This window comes from Eleginops maclovinus, chromosome 18, assembly GCF_036324505.1.
Source record: "Eleginops maclovinus isolate JMC-PN-2008 ecotype Puerto Natales chromosome 18, JC_Emac_rtc_rv5, whole genome shotgun sequence".
Classification (NCBI taxonomy): domain Eukaryota; kingdom Metazoa; phylum Chordata; class Actinopteri; order Perciformes; family Eleginopidae; genus Eleginops; species Eleginops maclovinus.
In genome coordinates, this window is record NC_086366.1 from 26278746 (window position 1) to 26298185 (window position 19440).

Below are 19440 nucleotides of genomic sequence, written 5' to 3' on the forward strand. Positions count from 1 at the left end.
TATTTTTACAAGTGGTAATAGAGCTTTTACTTTAGTACACATCTGGGGCCTCCTTTATAAAATATATATATATATATTATAATAGGTGTTATGCATTTAGTTAATATCACAAGTCTGTGAAAGGAGATATTTTTAAAGTAGAAATACCTCAATGTAAAAATATTTTGGTACAAGACGCGAAGGACTTAAATTAAGGACTTTTGAAGGTCTTGCACACAGGAGGCGGAGGAGCTGACAGAAGAGTTGACGGAGGAGCTGATGGAGGAGCTGACGGAGGAGGTGATGGAGGAGCTGACGGAGGAAAGCGGCATAGAGAAGGAGGACAGGAGGGCTCAGAATAACGGAGAGGCAGGAGAACCTGTGCAGAGCCAGCGCTCGAGGAGGAAGCGTCGCAGAGGTGATTACTGTAGCCTCACTGTCTGGTTTTATTCATGAGACACTGCAGCTTTGTTGTGATGCGTTTTCAACTTTATGACACGTGTCGAAATGTAGCTCACCTTTTGCAAAAAGTGTACATTTTGGCCTAAATGCGGAAGGGAAACAGCTGTACAAACTGTGTTTGTTTGAGGTACTGATGCTTTTACTTTATGGTTTTACTCCACTACAATTATTTAATAGTTTTAGTTATACAGATTCAGATTATCAATCTAAACTTAAAATCAATATATTTTTAGGATTTGAATGCAGAATAACTTACTTATAACAGAATGTTCTTACATGCAGCATTGTTACTTTATACATACCGTAATTTCCGGACTATTAAGCGCACCTGAATATAAGCCGCACCCACTGAATTTTTGGAAAATATGTATTTTGTACATAAATAAGCCGCACATGTCTATATCTATTTCCTTTTCCAACTGCCAGATCGATCGCCTTCAACTTGAAAGCTGCATCATATGCATTTCTCCGTGTCTTTGCCATGATGAGGGTGACAAAATGACTACCGTAATCAGAATGATGGGAAGTTTGAGCACGCTCGATTTACGTCACATTATGTGACGGTGCTCAGTTTTTTGTCTATTTTTTTTCAAAATCCCATTTTGGCGGTGAAGCTTGTGAAAGCAGGAAAATCATAATTAGCCGCGTCATTGTATAAGCCGCGAGGTTCAAAGCGTGGGAAAAAAGTAGCGGCTTATAGTCCGGAAATTACGGAGCTTCTTCTCCCCACTGCACCGATGTACAGAACAGTAACTTTAATTCATGTGTTGTCGTCTTTTTTTAATAACCTGTACATTCTCCTGAACGGTTTTTGTTTTGTGTTTTTATTTCCACTTAACTTTGACAGTATAGGAAGTTTTCACATCCACAATATATCTCTGTACCGCTGTTTGAGCAGCCTCCTGCTGAACAGTTCTTTAAACGTATTGTCTGATGAACAGAACAGAAAGACTGAGCCCCCCCCCTCTGAATGTTCACAGTAGGTTCTAGCAGAGATGCTGGAGTGCAGAGGTCCCCTATAATCCACCTGTGGAAAGGCAGAACATATGAGGTAAAGTGCTGTCTTCTTGATGTAGGTGTTCTGACAATCTTAATTTCAGCTGGGCTTTATATCGGTGTCCCTCTATCGTTTCTTAAGTACACAAATGGTGTGTACAGGGTGTTCATATATCTTTATTATAAGTTACCCAGACACCATGTTTTGACTCGTGTCCGTATTTTCTCCTCTCAGGACAGTGTCCAACCGGTGATAATAAAGGAGGAAGGCTTGGAGGCATTGGCGGACCAGGCGTCCTCTGACTCCGGTCAGTACAGAGAAGATCCGGGCCAGGACAACGACGACGACCCAGACTACCAGGTGGTTTTGACAAATCCCTAATTCATTCTGTTTGTAGTTTTAATTGTCTTCCCAGAATTTTGAGAGTTTGTGTTCCCCTTTATAAAGTAAAGAACTTTACATACATAGTCCATCTTTTCAAAATGATGAAGGGACTTTTAATTGCCCCTAAGTGTTAATGTAGCAGCTTGAGAATATCATGAACTACACCTGTTAATGGATCCTACTACATTGCCAGTGTAGGCAGCACACCTCAAACAGTAAAGGCGCAGTGGGTTAGAGGCAATGAATAAAGAGTTCCTTCATTTTTTCTGTTAGATGGAGCCAGATGATCCAGATGACGGTGACCCGGGATTAACTACCAGACCTAAACGTGTTGTTAAGCCAAAGTCCCTTCGAGGTAGAGTGAGGAAGGAGAGTCAGAACCAGCAGCCTTTGAGCTGCAAATTCTGCAGGAAGACATTCACCAAACTGCTGCACCTGAAGGCTCACCAGGTCGTCCACGGGACCAGCACTGAGAAGCCTTTCCGCTGCTCTCAGTGCGGCAGAGGCTTCTCATTCCAGCGCAGCCTCAACGCTCACATTCTGCTTCATACAGGTGGGGGCAGTCATCGAGCTGCTGGACTCCTCTGAAGCGTAAACCAATGGAACGCCTTGAACCTGCATCTTTCAAATGAGCAGCAGGGGGCATCTCAATAGCTGCAGATAAAAGTCCTAGAAGAAAATGAGCCAAACTTCTGACATGATTTATTACTTTACTCTGTAAACATTTACTGATGAGTTCATGCTCTCAAGTGCTGGTTTACACGTTTTCAAAAGAGCATGAGGATTATTTTGTAAACTACAGTCCCATTTAGAGTAAAATAGGCTGTGTATACTTTAGGGAAGGGCCACATACAGAAACATATAAAAAGAGCTGGACCCCTAGAGGTGAGATATCATAAGCTAAGTTATAAGTTAGCAAAATCAATCAAACGTAGGTAAATTATGCCTGATATTTGAATATGCTTAATGAAAAAACACTGCCTATCACAGATCTCCGTAGGGTTTAATTTTTTTTCTTTGTCAGCCTTAAAACAGAAGCCTCAGATTGCTTCTCTATTTGCCTCCCCATCACAGCCCTGTTTAGGGTCGGACAATAAGGGGAAAAAGGAAGGATATATCTCAAGCTTGTTATGCAAATAAGTAATGGGCTTTTTTTTTATCAACTAAGGTTTGTTAGAAAACGTTTTCATCTTTAATTGACTGAATTTATTTGAAAGGTGGGCTTCTTAACACATGATTTCTGCTGTGTAATATGTTTGCATTTATATCTTAGAAGTACAATGCAAGAAAAGTTTGTGGGCCATATTACATTATACTTTTAGAAGTGCCACAGTTGGCCCCCGGGCCGTAGTTTGGACACCCCTGCTGTTGGGCTACCTTGTGATAGACAGGTCGCTGCTGCAGTGTCCTGGTGTTGTCTGTGAAAAGGTCAAAGTTTAAAGACAAAAAACATAATGTGTTTTCAGTAAAGGAAATGTAATCAAACAATGTTTGTTGCCTGAAAAATATCTTCATCAACATTCAGTCTGGTTCCAAAAAAACAATATGGTGACTGCTAAAAGGCCAAACTAGAGGCTTCCAAACTGTGTTTCCCTAACCAATGTGTGATGTCACAGTGACTATTCCTACACCTTCTGTCAGTCTATGGTGGTTGTACTGAAAATGATAGTGCCTTTATAAAGATGATGTTGAGGCAAATCCACATTAACACACATGGAAACATATTTAGCACTTAGAGATTTCATTTTTCTTTCAGCTAGCTGGTTTATTAAAATGGGGGTCAATGAGTAAAATGAGACAAAACCATACAGTATAGTGCCATAAATCAGAAACAACCAGCTAAAAGGGGCTAAAACTCACTAGAGATGCTGACCCGGTGATTACTGTCTATAAATGTTTATTGGGGAGCTTTGGAAAGCATACAGTATAACCTTTGACAATGTCCTTCTGTTCATTTTACCGAGTCATTGCTCCCCTCTAGAGGTGAGAGACCCCACACCTGTGATGTTTGTGGGAAGGGCTTCACTCTCAAGCAGCTGCTGAGGAACCACCAGCGCCTGCACGCCGAGGTCCGGCCGTTTCGCTGCGAGCAGTGCGGTAAGAGCTTCTACCGAGCCCACGGCCTAAAGATGCATCAGATGGTCCACACGGGGGAGCGGGCCTACGACTGCCAGTACTGCAGCAAGAGCTTCACCATACAGGGAAACCTGCAGCGCCACCTGCGCATTCACACCGGGGAGAAGCCCTTCAGGTGTGAGACTTGTGGCAAGAGCTTCAACCAGGAGGACACTCTGAAGGGCCATCAGCGGATACACACCGGGGAGCGTCCCTTCAGCTGCGAGACCTGCAGCAAGTGTTTCATCCAGAAGAGTGCCTTGAAGATGCACCAGAAGACTTCCCACTCAGGCTCCAGGGAGAGGTCTCTGGCCTGCGTGGCGTGCGGCACCGCAGTGACCTGTGTGGACTCACTGCGCAAACACCTCCAGACCCACGCAGCGACCATCCCCTGTACGTGTGTGATCTGCGGCCGGCAGTTCAGCTCCATCACAGACCTGCGCTTGCACCAGCAGCACCACACCGTGGACTGGCCGCACAGCTGCGGGCTCTGCGGTAAGAGCTTCAAGTCGTCCAGCTACCTGAAGATTCACCTGAAGACGCATAGCGGGGAGAAGCCCTTCTCCTGCGACACCTGCGGACGCATGTTCACACAGCACAGCAGCCTCAAATCCCATCGGGTGGGTCTGCACTAGGTATTGCTCAACAGAAGAGCCAAGAAACCTGAAGAAACATCCCCCTCCATCAGTCTGCTGTGATATGTCGTCTTAAAGGAGCCCTTTATGCTTTTGGGGTTTTCCCTCTCCTGTATTGCATGTAAATGGTCTGCAATTGCTACATCCCTGTGTTTCCTGGTGCTGGCTGAGTTAGAATTAGTAACATGTCTCGCATGAAGCCCGATATGATGTAAATCTGTATTCATGATTTCACAATTATAAATCTTACATCTGAAAATGAATTCAGTTACAGTCTTTCTTCTTGTCTTCCTCTCCAAAGGTTGTCCACACGGGAGAGAAGCCGTTCAGCTGCGACACATGTGGGAAGTGTTTCAGCAACACGGGAAACCTGAACAGACACCAGCGCATCCACACCGGGGAGAAGCCATTCAGCTGCGACACGTGCGGCCGCAGCTTCAACCAGGGAAACAGCCTGAAAGCACACCAGCAGATACACACCGGGGAGAAACAGTTCATGTGCGACAAGTGCGGGAAGAGTTTCTCCTATCTGAGGAACCTGAAGGACCACAAGTGTTTCTACGTCTAAAGACTAAACTGTGAAGGGAAGGATGACATCCCTGAACCTAGGTGCTTTTGGTGAATATATAGTTTGGTTTTGCAGATTCCAACCTCGACTAAAGTGGTGAAGATAAATGCAGTGTGGAGTTTGGATTAGTAAAAATGTTATCAGCCTTAAATTGAAGTTGAAGAGCACCATTATAAAATCAGCTCAAATGATTTGAGGCTGGGTACTGCTGAACAACGAAGAGTATAACAGACACTTTCTTTAAGCTGTGTAGGCCTTAGAAAACTCTTTCTATATACTACACTTTTGGTCTCAGCTTAATTAAAACATTTGCCGGCAGTTTTCACATTCCCCAGTTTCACTAGCTCTCGATATTATTTGTTTGAACAGATGGACAACCCGTGAGTAAATGTGTAATCTGTGAATTTAAAACACTGCACATTTTTTTAGAGTTTAAAAATGTTTCTTTGCATTTGTGGGGATTTTACATCTACAGATAACACAAGTACACACTGACTGCCAATGTGTTGACACAAACAATAGTGGGATGAATCTATCTCTATAACAAAAACAATCTTACCAGCCACAATTAAAAGCAGTCTTTTGCCGACAGATGTTGAATTGCAACCCTGATTAAAGCTAAAAAAGTGTGACTGACATTTATTGTAATATCAGGATTTTTTAACACCCTTTGACTTTTGGAAACAACACTGTCTTGTGTGCAGTAGAAGAGCCAATGGGCTGGCTGAGAGACCCGAACAGTGATTTTGTAAGTATGTGTCATCCCCAACCTCTCTTGTGGAGTGGATATTTTTTACAAAATTGTCAAACTGATAAACATTGTTATTTAAATCTTGTGAGCTTTTTCTTTAATTGCTTTAATAATGCATCGGAGAACTTAAAAGTATTTGAAAGGTTTATTTTTGACTGGTTTAGAGGAACAACCTTGAAAACCTTAAATCTAAATCTTAATGCCACAATGAGCCTTTACTTCAAAATGCAATCTGTACGATTTATTTTTACTACCAAATAATACATTCTCATATCCACATTCAATTCCTTAGCTCTATATTTTATTGTAAATTAAATCATTAAGTTAACATTTTTTCAACATCTATCTTAATATTGCACTTTTGCGACATTAATCCAATGCACATTTGCCATTTGATTTGCACCATTACAGTACATAGAGACTAAACAGAGAGCAGACATAGAAAGCGAGAGCAGGAAGAGAGTTAGAGAACCCAACGGCACCACAGAGGATGTCACGGTATGCCGAGAGCTAGGAGAGATATTGTGATCAGCTTCAGCATTTCTAGAGGAAATGAAAGAGATGAGCCACTTGCAGCCTTTGGAATGCATTGATCTTGTAACAGAGGGGGAGACTGAGCTGCCTGAGAAAGTGGTGTATCCTTAGTTAGGGGTGAGGAAGAAGAGGAGAAGAAGCAAAAGGGCCGGTCCCCGAGCTTATCACTGTGCGTGTTGACCCAGCGGCTGATGTAGAGAACAGGTGCACAGGTGCAGTCCCACAGGTTACCTGACAGATTAACAGCTCTTAGGTTTCCCAAAGGCCCCAAAGTCCCATTCTCCACTGCTCGGAGCTGGTTGGACTTCAAACTCAACTTCTGGAGCTTTGCAAGTCCTTGAAATACATCAGGCTGCAGGCGGTCCAGCTTGTTTCCATCCAAGTTGAGTTCCGTTAGTTTCGAAAGTTGGGTAAAGAGCTGAGGGTGTAAACTCTCCAGGCTGTTGTTCTTTAGCTGAAGCTTTCGGAGAAGGTGGAGGGGATAGAAGGTGTTATGCGGGATGTCATGGAGCTGATTGAAGCTCAACCCGAGCTCCTTAAGGCATGTCAACCCTACAAAGTCATCAGGAGAAAGCTCTGAGATACTGTTATGGTCCAGATTCAGGATTAAAAGGTTGGTCAGATTCAGGAACAGGCTTGCAGAAAGGTGTCCAATGTGGTTGGCATCTAGATTTAACTCTTTTAAACTGATAAGGTCTCTGAACTGGTCTGGGTGTAGAGAGGTGAGATGGTTTCGAGAGAGCTTCAGTGTATTTAGTCTTGTTAAACTGTGAAAGACTGAGTGATGTAGAGACCTGATGTGGTTGTCATCGAGGTGTATCTCCTTGAGGACCCTTTTCTTGTGGAAAAGGCCTTTGGGAAGGTGCCTCAGAGTGTTGTTCTCCAAGTCCAGGTTCTGCAGTGATTTGAGCTTGTTGAACAGAGCAGGGTGGAGCTCCGGATGCAGTTATTTGAAAGCTGTAACTCTTTGAGTTTTGACAAAGAATCAAAAACCCCAACTGGTATGGCAGAGATCCGATTGCTCTCCAGCTGCAGTTCTGTGAGGTTTTTCAGGTTACTGAATACGTCAAGAGGAAGAGATGTTAGTCTGTTACTATACAAATCAAGTATCTCTAGGCTTGTCAGGTCGTTGAAGACTTTAGAGGGAAGAGAATCTATGAGGTTGCGACTGAGGTGCAGCTGATTCAGCATGGTCAGGCCTCTCAGCGATCCCTCAGACAGAGAGCTCAGCATGTTGCCACTCAGGTCCAGATGTTGGAGAACTGTCGCTCCTCTAAAGGTGCCCTCTCTAATACTTGTAATTCTGTTACTAGACAGATCAAGCTTTTCTAACACAGCAGGGTTTTTGAACACACCTTCCTCTATGTTGGACACATTGTTATGGCGTAGGTTGAGGTCAGTTAGGTGGAAGGCTCCTTCCAATGCCCCGACCTGTAACCTTTGAATCTGGTTGAATTCCACATTCAGCGTCTCCAGTTGAGCTAATCCACGGAAGAATCCGGTCGGTATATGTTTGATCTGGTTCTGACTCAGGTCAAGTACGGTAAGAATGGGGCAATTTGGGAACTGATCCGATTTCAGAAACCTCAGGTTATTGTTGCGTAGGAAGAGCTTAGACAGCTTCGTCATGCTGGGCCAAACTTGGTTTAGGATGAAATTGATCTGATTCATAGTCAGATCCAGGACCTGCACAATATCCAGGAAGAAGAGAGGACTCGTGAGTTTTATGTTTCATCCAAAATACATGTTTATATTTTTAGCATAGAAATTAAACTCTTATTTTGAATGTTAGATGATATATCACAACAGAAACATTTAAAAATGGAAAGGTCAATTTTAGTTTTTGCATATTTTAGTTCTAAAAATATTTCCCTTTTTTACTGAATATTTCAAGGCAGGAAATCTTGTAATCTCTGCTGGCTCTCTGGCAACCTGTACCATCCCAGAAAAAGTCAGGCGATAAACTGTTGGGTTAACACTTTAGATTTAATAAGTGCATTTTTGATGTGTCCATAAGCAGATTTTGTCTTTGTTGGACAGCGCCAGGAAATCAATCTTAGTTCCCAGGCTTTGTGCTAAGCCTAGCTAACCAGCTGCTGTTGGTAGCTTCACATTAAGCACACACACACAGTAGGAAAGTATATATTTTCATCTAACCAGGGGCAAGGTTTTATTCATCACTGTCTTACTACAGGATATCACTTCTGTAGAAGACACATGAAGACATAGGAACATTAGAACGGGGCTGCGTTATTTTCAAAACCAAAAACCACAAAGTACACTTTCAGGCTGCTGTGTGTTTCATACCTGCAGCTTCTCCAGCCCATGTCTGGGTACTTCCTGTATGTTGTTGTAAGAGACGTACAGCTTCTCTGTGCTCTCTGGCAGATCAGGTATCTGGTCCAGGCCTTGGTCCTGACACATGATGAAGGTCAGGTTGTGGAGACATTGGCAGACAGGGGGGCAGAGGTCAGACGCCCACACCCAGAGGCTCAGAGAGGCCAGAATCATGGCTGCCAGCATCATGGCTTCCAGCAGGCTGAAAACAACGATAAACATGGAGAGTTAAAACCCTACAATGGTTTTCCAATTGGAAACCAAAATAATGAGTCATTATAGGTCATTTTCTTTTTTATTATTCACAAAAACTCAGACTTTAGACTGGCTTTTGTGTCCTGGTGTTAATTAAATGTTGTTACATGAGCTCAATTTTAATTTGACTTTTAATTGTAATCTTTGTAAAGTGTCTTTTAGCCCTTGTAAAGACGCGTCATAAATAAAATGTATTAAAAATGTAATTATATAAATTATAATTAAAGTATCTTTATTTATTTTTGGATAAAGTCAGAAGCAGCAGTGCAAAGTAACTAAGTACATTTGCTAATACTTTTGGAAGTATTTTTTGATTCTAATACTTAGTAACTGCTACTTTTTTACTGGTCAAAATGACGAAAGCTCTTTTCAGTAAATACCTTTTTAAGCTCTACTCTTGCTTTGCTATACAATTGTAATTGTGTTTAAATGAACTCACCGCTGATGAAAAGGCAGAGCTTGAAGTAGTGTTGCAGGCTATTCTGTCGTACTTTACTAAATGATGCTGTCACTGTGTGAGATTACTTTATCTGTAGCTCAGGAAGGTGTGGTTTGGAAAGGACCTTTCTTAGAAGAATGACAAAAAACATATTTCAAGTCTCGATTCTCACTGACAAACCACATCAGACAGTCTGGCAATAGAAGACTTCTTCCGGAAAGATCAAGAGTACGCTGCTCCTCACTAGCAACTAGAAGAGAACTATATTCTACATATTTATTTTACCAATAAAAGTCCACTGCAGATGTCTCAGTGTCTCACTTCGCAAATGTAAGAATGCCACCAAACAAGATTTCAGGTCTGTTTAACACTGACAACCCTTCCTGAACTCAGGAACCTTCCACCACTTTGAACCTTATGGATGGAATCAATTATTTGTGAATTACTGGGCAATTTTGACCTTTTACCTTAGAATATATTCTGTGGTGTCTGTGATTGTGTTTGATGCTGTCTTCCCAAGGTCCCTCCAGGGCCATACTCCATCCATCCAGCAGAGGGTCTCACATGGTTTCTTTTACCAGATCCTCTGGCACACATCCACTCCCGCTCAACAGCCCTGCAGAACATAACCGGGCCATTTTCTCTCAACCCCTACCACATTTTCATTTTCGATTATGTCTTGGCTTTCCAGCCACCTTATCCTGTAACCGATATTTACCTGTACCTCTATGGGCCCTTTTTGGTTTGTTATCGAAACATTGGACTTCAACATTTCTATTGTTTTCTATTATTACATAAATAGTAATGTTTCTCGATACAATTGGGCAAAGTACATCATCATTCTGATTTAATAAGTCAAAATGTCTATGATCTATTTCAAACTTTTCACATAATTCTTACTTCAGAGTTTTAAAGGGTTTTCGAGTTTGTTTCTCACAATGTTGACACATCACAAGCAAGGGAAAAGCTTCCTACGGCAGATGAAAATACAAAATACTAAGAAAAATAAGATAATACACATAAGACTTAGTCATAAATATTGCAATTAGTGTTCAAAGTTCAAATTAGCTACTGTTGTGTTAGCGTAGTGAAGAGTGTAGTTGTGATGGTTACACTCAAAAGCTCGGGGATACATCATGTCAACAAAGTGAGGACCTTTGTTGGCAGGGGATGAGTATTAAAGTACTCAAATATGTGTGTGTTTGTGTGTTGATGTCATTGGGGTCAACATGAGCCATTGGTTGGATCTATCCCTGCTGACGTGCTCAGATCACACACACACACACACACACACACACACACACACACACACACACACACACACACACACACACACACACACACACACACACACACACACACACACACACACACACACACACACACACACACACACACACACACACACACACACACACACACACACACACACACACACACACACACACATGCAAATGTAGAAAGCAACAGAAACCGACTCACCCCACCTCCCTTGCTTTTCCATAGCCCATTAGATGTATTGATGATTCCACATGTAGTGTTTTTTCTCTCTAATAGGTTTAAGGCCAGCTGACCGGGCAGTGATGATAGTGATGCTGGTGTTCTCTGTAACACAGTGTTCAGAACAGGCTCTGCAATCCATGGAAATATGGACTGCAGCTCCAGTTGTTCTTTCCAGCATCGATTATTTTGCGATCTCAGCAGCAGCTCTCTGCCCTCCGCTCTATCTCTGCCAGAGTTCTCTGAGGGTTGACAGTGAATCTGCTGCGCTGCTCACCTGCTTGTTCCTTTATCAGCATCTCAAGCTGCTGGGGGTTCAGGTCACTCAAGGTCTAATCTATTACCAGGAAATAGGAGAAAGATGAGGCCCTGGGTTCGCTCCAACAGGTCCAGATCGGTCCAGGTAAGATTTTTATTTGTGATGTAGTCATGAAAAACACAAGTCACAAATATGCTAACTTTAAAAGGCTCTTCTCTCTCCATCTGTTATGAAAGTAAGAGGGCAGGTGTGCCATGTGAAAATGAGCAAAAGTAAACAGGGATAAAAAGTTAAATGAGATTGTCCTCTCCATATTACTTGTTTTACTTGGTTTCACAAATATACATTGACTCCAAGAGTCGGCAGTATGTGCATGTATTTAGAATTTTATTTATTACAATAAGCAAAAAAGATCAAATATATGGGCTTGGCCAGTTTGAAAACTCCTACTCGCTACTGAGTCAATATGATGCTAGAATGCATGTTTTGTAATTGGTGCAATAGGTAGAATGTAGAGGATGGTACACATTTGACTGTCAAATACACTGTACATCATTCAAAACAAATCTGAATTAACAGTAATACAATCATATTTTCTTGGATTGGGTGCAATGAAAAGGTATTTCAATGAGGTCTTAGGAAGCTTGTTTTAAGAATATAACCCTATTTTCAGTTCTAGAGATCCTTTCATTCAAGTTGAGAGTGCGGTTTTAAAGGGTGCTACAAATTGATATCACTTCTTTTTTTTCAGTCCTATCTTTTTTTTCATTTGTTACTCGCAACGAATCGAATCAAGAGCTGTACTGTCAATGTTCCCAACTGTGGAGAATTGACAAATTGATGTATATGAGCAAAGTGCCAAAGGGGGAAAACAAAGTGCAGTGTCAATGTAGGTTTCACCATTTGATTTATAATATCAAGTTCTGTGAGAAGTTACAAAAACAGGGGTGCATTTTTTTTGTTACATTTGATGTTGAAGGAGTAAAAAGCTGTCAGATCAGATATTGTTTATTTGTCCCGCAAACATTTACATGATGACAACAGATGGTGCAGATAAAGTGAGGATATATATTTTTAAATGGCTAAATATGCAAACGTTATTAATAACACAATAAGTAAAAAACTAAAACAAAACAGCAGATACGTACACCATGGGAAAAAATGTAGCAGTATATATATTTTTTTAAGAAAAGTGACCATATGGTATTAAAGAGATATCTGGTACTGTATGACAATGGTAAATAAACTGAGAGAAAAATAAATACATAAAAAACATAAGTGAAAAAGGAGGGTATATTGTATGTACTTGTATGTATATCGCTCAAAGATTTATATTTACAATGCATTTCGTCCAAATGTAAGCAAAAGCAAAACATATTTCTCACATTTGAAAGGGCCTTGATAAGAAACAGCAGGTTTTAACTATAATGATGTATTTGAATTAGAGTGTGGTAAATGGCCACGTCGGTTTTCACATATTTTGATCCAAAACAATAAACATAGTAAGACAAAAGTAATGTCAAATTCATAAATGGGGGATATTTGAAAAAATATATATACAAATGTCAAACTGATATGTTGGTCTCTAGAAATACTTTTGGCCACTAGAGGACGATAATGATAAAGAAATACAAGTTGAGATGCTTTCCACAGAAGCACAAAAAAGAACAGAGAAAAACAAGCACTATAAAACTCAAGAATCCTACGTATAAAATAGAAACGTTAATAATAAAAAAGTATATCATATATACATATAATATTCTTTTTTAAATAATAATCCTAATCAAATTAATAATCCTAATTATATTTTTTTCAAACTAACATTTATTCAAATTATTTTAGCCACCATGCGGCGATCGTGATATATAAAAAGTAAAAAAACAGGAGTTTGGTGGATTTCCACGAGGTCAAATTCAAGGTACTTTGTCATGATAATGAAATACGCCTTTTGTTGCCTTTATGTGAGTATAAAACTTTCGAGTGTCAGTAAATAGTGATTTAAACTCATGCTTAAAAATCCATGCCTTTAAACTCGCACAAGATTTCAGAAAACCGGAAGTCTAATTTAATAAGGAGTACGTGAAGGCAGCATGAGCAATAGAGGGGGGAGAGGAGAGAAAGACGCGTGTGTGCGCGTGCGCGGACAGCGACGCAGCAGCCCTGCCTTTCATTGACGTCCATCTCCCTCCCTCTTTCTCTCACACTGGGTTTTTCGGGAGGCGAAGGGGGGGTTCCGTTTTCTATGGTCTTCGCTCAAAAACACATATTTCCGGGGACACATATCTGCGTGTTCAGCTGCTCAACCCGGCGACTTTTAATTCACCGCTGAAGCAGTTGGAGCTAAACCGAATGAGAGGTGCTAAGGACGGAATGAGGTGAGAAGAAGAGCCGGAGACTGACTGGAAGGCTGCACATCCGCCGCTTTCTTTCAGTTCAACCGCAATCGGTTTCCCCAGGCTCTGTACATCTCCTGCTTCTCGAAATGTGGTCTCAGACGGTTCCTGCTTATGTTTCCGTGACTGCTCCTCCCTGGGAGCCGCCGTGTTGACGTTTGTCACCCAGAAAATATTCACTAGCCAACAGGAAAACAGATACTCCCCCTTTTTTTCTCAACTCAACCCGTGGTGGTCGCACAGAGCCCACTGTTGTTTCTCTTGTTTCTTTTTAAATCAGTTGAATCGATGGTTGAGTTTTCTTCTGCTTTCACAACAACACCGATGCAGCTGAAAGTAAACCGATTACCACCGGGATTGTTTTATTAACGAGCCAGCAAATGTCCACCGAAATGGTCCGATAACGCCTGGGAAGGTTGGGGGAAAGTGTGAAGCTAAGAGGGGGGTTAGTCTGGGCTGTGTTTTCTTCAGATCAGGCTACCAACCACAACACACAGTCATGAGTTGGATGTAGATTTTTTTTTAACGCATCAATTAAAGCTGGATCACTGTCTTGGTGATCCGTGCTGCCTTCAAGGACTATGACAATGAGGATTGTATGAGGCTGTTTTCTTCTGGAGTGACTGACAACCAGGATAATCTGGGGTGTGTTTTTAACCCAGTGTGAACACAATCCTACAGCCCATTTATTTATTTTCTCTCGGAGGACGAGGCGCACTCAGGGACGAACATGTCTTTACGCACGGCACTGCCTGGGAAAGATCGGAACCCGGACCATGTAAGTAGATAATAAAAAACACAGAGTCTATTTGTCTCCTTCAGTAGCAGGGATAGGTAACTGTTAGGTGTTACCGTGCTTTTGAAGAACATTATTATAATAACCCCCTCTAACCCCCGGCCCTGAGATTAGTCTAGCATGTGCAGAGAGCAGCTGCAATAAGGAGAGGCGACACAGACGCGCTAATCTCCCCTAGCTCATTTGGGACGGGTTGCAATTGGACACACAGGATGGGGATGGAGAACATGTGAAGGACGTGGGGTGGGGGGGGGGGGGGGGGGGGGGGGGTGATCACACACAAAATGTTGCATTTGTTGGTTACCTTCAAGTAATCTTATTATCACCCCTTCACCGGTCTCCTCAGTGCGCATGTTTGTCTTCCACCAGCTGATCGATAATTGATGCATTTGATGCAAGGCCACCCAGCTCTCTCCCCACCCAGCCTGCCCTGCACCCACCCCTCCTCTTCTCTGGCTATCCACCACCTTACTCCCAGCTCTTCACCTTGTCTTCCCCCTCTGCAGCCCGTCTGGTCTGTCCAGTTTCTTCTTTAAAGAAGCTGTCTGGACGGCAGCAGTGGGTAGCACAATATTGCAGAATGTGCTGTGTCAGGCTAGCATGCATTGTGCTGTTTTTCTGTCTGTGACAGTGTCTGGGTTTTGGGGAGGCAGGACTTTGAGGTGAAAGGCTTTTTGCAGCATTTCTCAGGATGTCTTTTATCAGGATTTCTTGTAAACATGTAAGCTTCTCTTTAATATCCCCTCGCCACATTTTTGACATCAGTAGTGCAGCCACACATAGGAACCCCCACCTTTCATCTCAAGGGCACCTAGCTTACACCAACCGAACAGCAGCCTGAATATCACTCACTGCTTTTGAGTTGAAAGCCTTCACAAATAGCTACTTTTTTTGCTAAAAAAAAAGTGTATTTAAAGGATATGTTGTCACTATCGAAATAAATAATGTGAGGATATTAAGTAATGTAAGGTATGGTTCCGGTGTCTTATGTGTCATCAATGACTTCCATCAGTAGTGCTGATTCACAGCTAGCTGCTTTCCACATTAACCTTTTTTACCACACAAGTACTTTGGATGTACAGCATAATGTGGGTGGGACAATCAAAGCGAAAGACTGCCATACATTGACTATCACTTCCTGTCCTGGCTGCAGGCTTTAATGGAAACCATATGCAAAGATTAAGCATTTACTGTGATTTTGAGCCCATGGGAGAGACGCTGCCACCTTTCTTCACTAACCTGTCATGTGATTTTCACCGTGCTCCTGACTCACTAACAGTCAGGTGTTTATTGCTTCTAGCCTGCATCTAGTACCTAGTAACCCTCATAGAGATGGCAGAAACCAGGAGGTATTATGATCTTTTTATATGAACACATTGTCGGTGGTTTGGAAAGTTTATGTCAGACCACACCCAAATGTAGGACTCCACCATGATGCTGCATTTATACTGAGCCATTTTCCCCATAAAATTTAAGACGGTCATGACAATAGGAACTTTACTTTCTAGTCACTTAAAATCTTACAATATATTTTCAAATGATGAGCAGGTTTTTTCAGCCTGTGGTGTTTAGTGGTTAATGTGGGATGGCTCTCTTCTCCTGTAACTGCAGGAGTGATGCAACCGTTTTTTCAGAGCAGTATAGCAATAATTGTGCCTCCTTAAATGCTTGATGCTGTCAAAAGTTTGCTCAGGATTGAGTAATGTTCTTGTGTGAAACAGAACTCTTCTTATGCTGCTAAATGACTGGAATAATCCTCCTGTTTTCTCCTTTTTGCTCTCCTCTGTAGCTACTACATCAGAGCTACCGCTGTTGTGACATTAGTAGTTTGAGGTTTTTCTCTTCACAGAACTGGTCGTATTAAGTTGCTCCTTTTATTATAGTGCATTGTAGTCAAACTGGTCAAGAATACTTTTTGTTGTGCCTGTGAGCCTCTGTCACAAGCCACTCTTGTTAGCAACCTCACCATGGCAACAAGGGGTCATACATATTATCCCTTCCTTACCCACTCTTGTCCATTTCATCAAACACACATATGCACAGTCATTTACTTTCACATTTAAAGTCGTGCCCAGTATTTTTCAGTCGACTTTTCTACACCTACATTTTCTCTGAACCATCCTGATTTCTGGCACTTCAAGTAAATGCTAGTTTAAAGTAGTGATTCACCCAAACAATGACCATTTGTATATCAATTAATCACTACATGTTACCTTGAACTCTTGAAGAAAAGCAAAAAGCTCTTGATCAAGTGAAGATATAGGGCACTGCGCTTATTGGCAAATAAAAATAATTAAAACGTCCATTCACAAACTCTTGTTTCAATCATTCCGAGTCCTTTAACACGTGGGTTTTCAATAAAAGCTGACTATTTTAAACACTTCTTTCAAAAATTGAACAAACAAGAAAACATTTTGGTTCATTTGTTTTTAGTTTGAGGTTAAATTCCTGACTTTTTGCATGTTTTAGTGTATAATACTGATAAACACTCATAGATTTGACCAGAGAGACAAAATAAAAGTGCTGTTAACGGCACAGAATTTTTTTGGGACGTATGTCTCATAGCATATACTCATGTGTTTTGCATGTAACACAGAAAGTGAATGTAGTTATTTCATAACCTCCTGCAGAACTAAGACCATCATAAACACTGACACACAACTCCAACGAGATATTTATCCTCCTGTTGCTTTGTCATCTTCTGAGAACACTATCACCACGCTGTAAATCCATCATACAGTAGCAAACTGACAGCCAGAGCTTTCACACCCGGACACACACTCTGCATGTTCGTACTCTCTGTTCCCTCCAAGTCCTCTCTTCTGTTGTTCAGCCTCTCTCCTGTCACTTCACTTCTCTTCCTAGTGTCCCTCCCTTTACTCCTGACTCCATCAAGTCCTGGTTAACCAGTCACAGCAAACTAGAGCCAATGCAAGATGCACCTTCTGGTCCAGGCAGCACTTTAAGCCCTGTAACTTTTGAGTTATTAATGTATCCCCTCTGTTACATTTAACAACAGTTTAAGACAGAGTTCAATCGCATTAACATGTATCAAAAAGTTACCGTTGGTTCATCATCATCATCATCATCATCATCATCATCATCATCATCATCATCATCATCAGAAGCCAATAGCTGTTGTTCCTATTGTACCTTTAATGATGGGATCATCTTTCCTATTGGTTACATTTTAACTTATCACCTGGTGCCAGTACTAGTCTAGAATTCACTGGCAAAATCAGGGATGTCATGTTCAAACAAGGCTTATATAACTGAGACGATGGATGGATGGATGGATGGCTGGATGGCTGGATGGCTGGATGGCTGGATGGCTGGATGGATTACTTTACTGATCCCAATTTGGGAACATTGTTTACAGCAGCAGCATAAAAACAAGGCAATGTAATTAAAATAAAATAGCATTTAAAAAGAAAGTAAAAAATATACCTTTGGGACAAAATATTTACAGAAAATATAAACAAAAACAAAATATGAAGCAGGATATTAAAATAAGAAAAACATTTGTTTTAAACAGTATCCATTTTTAACAAGTAAACCTCAACCCAGCTACATAACTTGTTGTACATGGAATCATATACATGAAGTACAAATCTACATTATCAACTTTAGTGCCATTGATTGTGTCCAAATGAAATCGCTGTACTTGCAACACATATTTTGTTCTTCCATGGGCATTGTTGATATCTTTCATATCCGTTATATTTCCCGTATGACCTCTGACAACTGTTTGTCTTACAATTATTTCACTCATGTTTGTGTGTTGTTGTAGCCAAATACTGACATTAATCAACTTAAGATCTTCTTCTTGGGAACGTGTCGGCATTACTGTTACTTTATTCTATCTAACCTGCTGAACCTGCATCTGTTATAGAGCTGCACGTGTTTGCATTTAATCTTTAGTTGTTATGTTCTTTTCTCAGTCTGATGTTTCCAAAGATGAAGTGAAATACCAGTGTGTCTGTCTTGTTGTATTTGTGTTGTGTATTTCCGAGGTTCAAGTGCTTCCAAGATTAGAGAAACGTGGAAAATAAGTTTAATTTAAGAGGACTTTTAGTCGCTAACTTAAAGTTCTATCATTGCAATAGCATCCTTTTAGGTAAGAGTGAAAAATGAGCTGGTAAAGCCTAGGGGGGTTCAGAGCTGTAAATATAGTCAGGGGTCTTAGAGGTTGAACACAGTATGTCTGTACTTATTGTTTATGCACACTGGGAATAGAAAAATAGTTTTGCTTAGGGCTAGCTTTGAACTTGTATCAGTGTGAGAGAGGTAGAGAGAAAAGAAGGTCATGTAGGTGGTTGAGTGCGTGTTTGCACATGTTCAGCTGTGTGTTTTCAGAAAAATAACGACATCATGTACTTGTGTGGCACTGTGGGGCAGATCAGGGGCTTTTCTGTTCCTTGGACAAGTGAAAGATTCATGAGCTCGCTGTCGTGACTTGTTACCCCAAATCTGGCGCTCACCTCTGATACAGCGGCACTGGTTTCACAGAGAAATACACAACGGTGATAAACAGCTCCAGGGTTTTAATCATATAGCTTGCTGAGGCCAACTGAACCATGTGTGATCGGTATAACAGGAGACAGGTGTGTGTTAGATACCCTGAATGAGCCACGATGCCAACTGTCCTGTGTTGCGAGTAGGTCTGCCCTCAACTTAACATTTTTCTAGTCGTAAATTCAGGCGATTAGTCGACTAATCATCTCACGTATATGACATATGATTTATAAAAAATAATAATCATAATCAATTATTTGTTTTCTTCTCCCAAAACGGTTTCAGTTTCAAAGGCTGATGAAGAACCTTATTATAAAAGCACGTTACGTTGTGCTTCACATGAAATATGAAATAAAACTGTAATAATTAACCGTTGAAATATAATATAATGTAGATGTAGAAAGCGCATGAGAGTCACAACGCACCGCACGGACGCAGCGGTCCACCCAGCGGTACAAACAGCAGAAGCTCCGGTAAGGATTCGTAATGTGTGTGTGTGAACAAGCAGCGAGCACACACAT

General features: G+C 41.3%; 3 protein-coding genes across 7 annotated transcripts in view; 2 read left to right on the forward strand and 1 right to left on the reverse strand.

Annotated features, from left to right (window-relative positions):
* The first annotated feature begins 185 nt into the window (after positions 1 to 185).
* LOC134880229 (gastrula zinc finger protein XlCGF26.1-like) lies at positions 186 to 5971 on the forward strand. 2 transcript variants are annotated; one of them, XM_063907014.1, is made up of 6 exons: positions 186 to 397; positions 1425 to 1492; positions 1673 to 1798; positions 2096 to 2375; positions 3806 to 4557; positions 4874 to 5971. In XM_063907014.1, exons 1-6 carry the CDS (start codon positions 259 to 261, stop codon positions 5138 to 5140), a joined length of 1632 nt encoding a protein of 543 aa, XP_063763084.1. In that variant the 5' UTR covers positions 186 to 258; the 3' UTR covers positions 5141 to 5971. The 2 variants fall into 2 exon arrangements, with proteins under 2 accessions (XP_063763084.1, XP_063763083.1); XM_063907013.1 differs by having other exon boundaries at positions 188 to 397; positions 1422 to 1492.
* Positions 5972 to 6023: 52 nt separating this feature from the next.
* Positions 6024 to 9538, reverse strand: si:dkey-182i3.11 (leucine-rich repeat-containing protein 15). The gene is given in 4 exon segments (XM_063907010.1): positions 6024 to 7364; positions 7367 to 8111; positions 8733 to 8964; positions 9457 to 9538. Coding segments are annotated over 3 exon segments (1944 nt in total). The 5' UTR covers positions 8952 to 8964; positions 9457 to 9538; the 3' UTR covers positions 6024 to 6384.
* Positions 9539 to 13386: 3848 nt separating this feature from the next.
* mark4b (MAP/microtubule affinity-regulating kinase 4b) overlaps positions 13387 to 19440 on the forward strand; it is a 57876-nt gene continuing 51822 nt past the window's right edge. For 3 of the 4 annotated variants that reach the window (XM_063906423.1, XM_063906426.1, XM_063906425.1), the window contains exon 1: positions 13388 to 14386. In XM_063906423.1, the coding sequence (XP_063762493.1) occupies positions 14339 to 14386 (48 nt within the window). In that variant the 5' untranslated portion in view covers positions 13388 to 14338. Of the gene's footprint in view, positions 14387 to 19440 lie in introns of all 4 variants that reach the window. The other variant, XM_063906424.1, reaches the window with a different exon arrangement.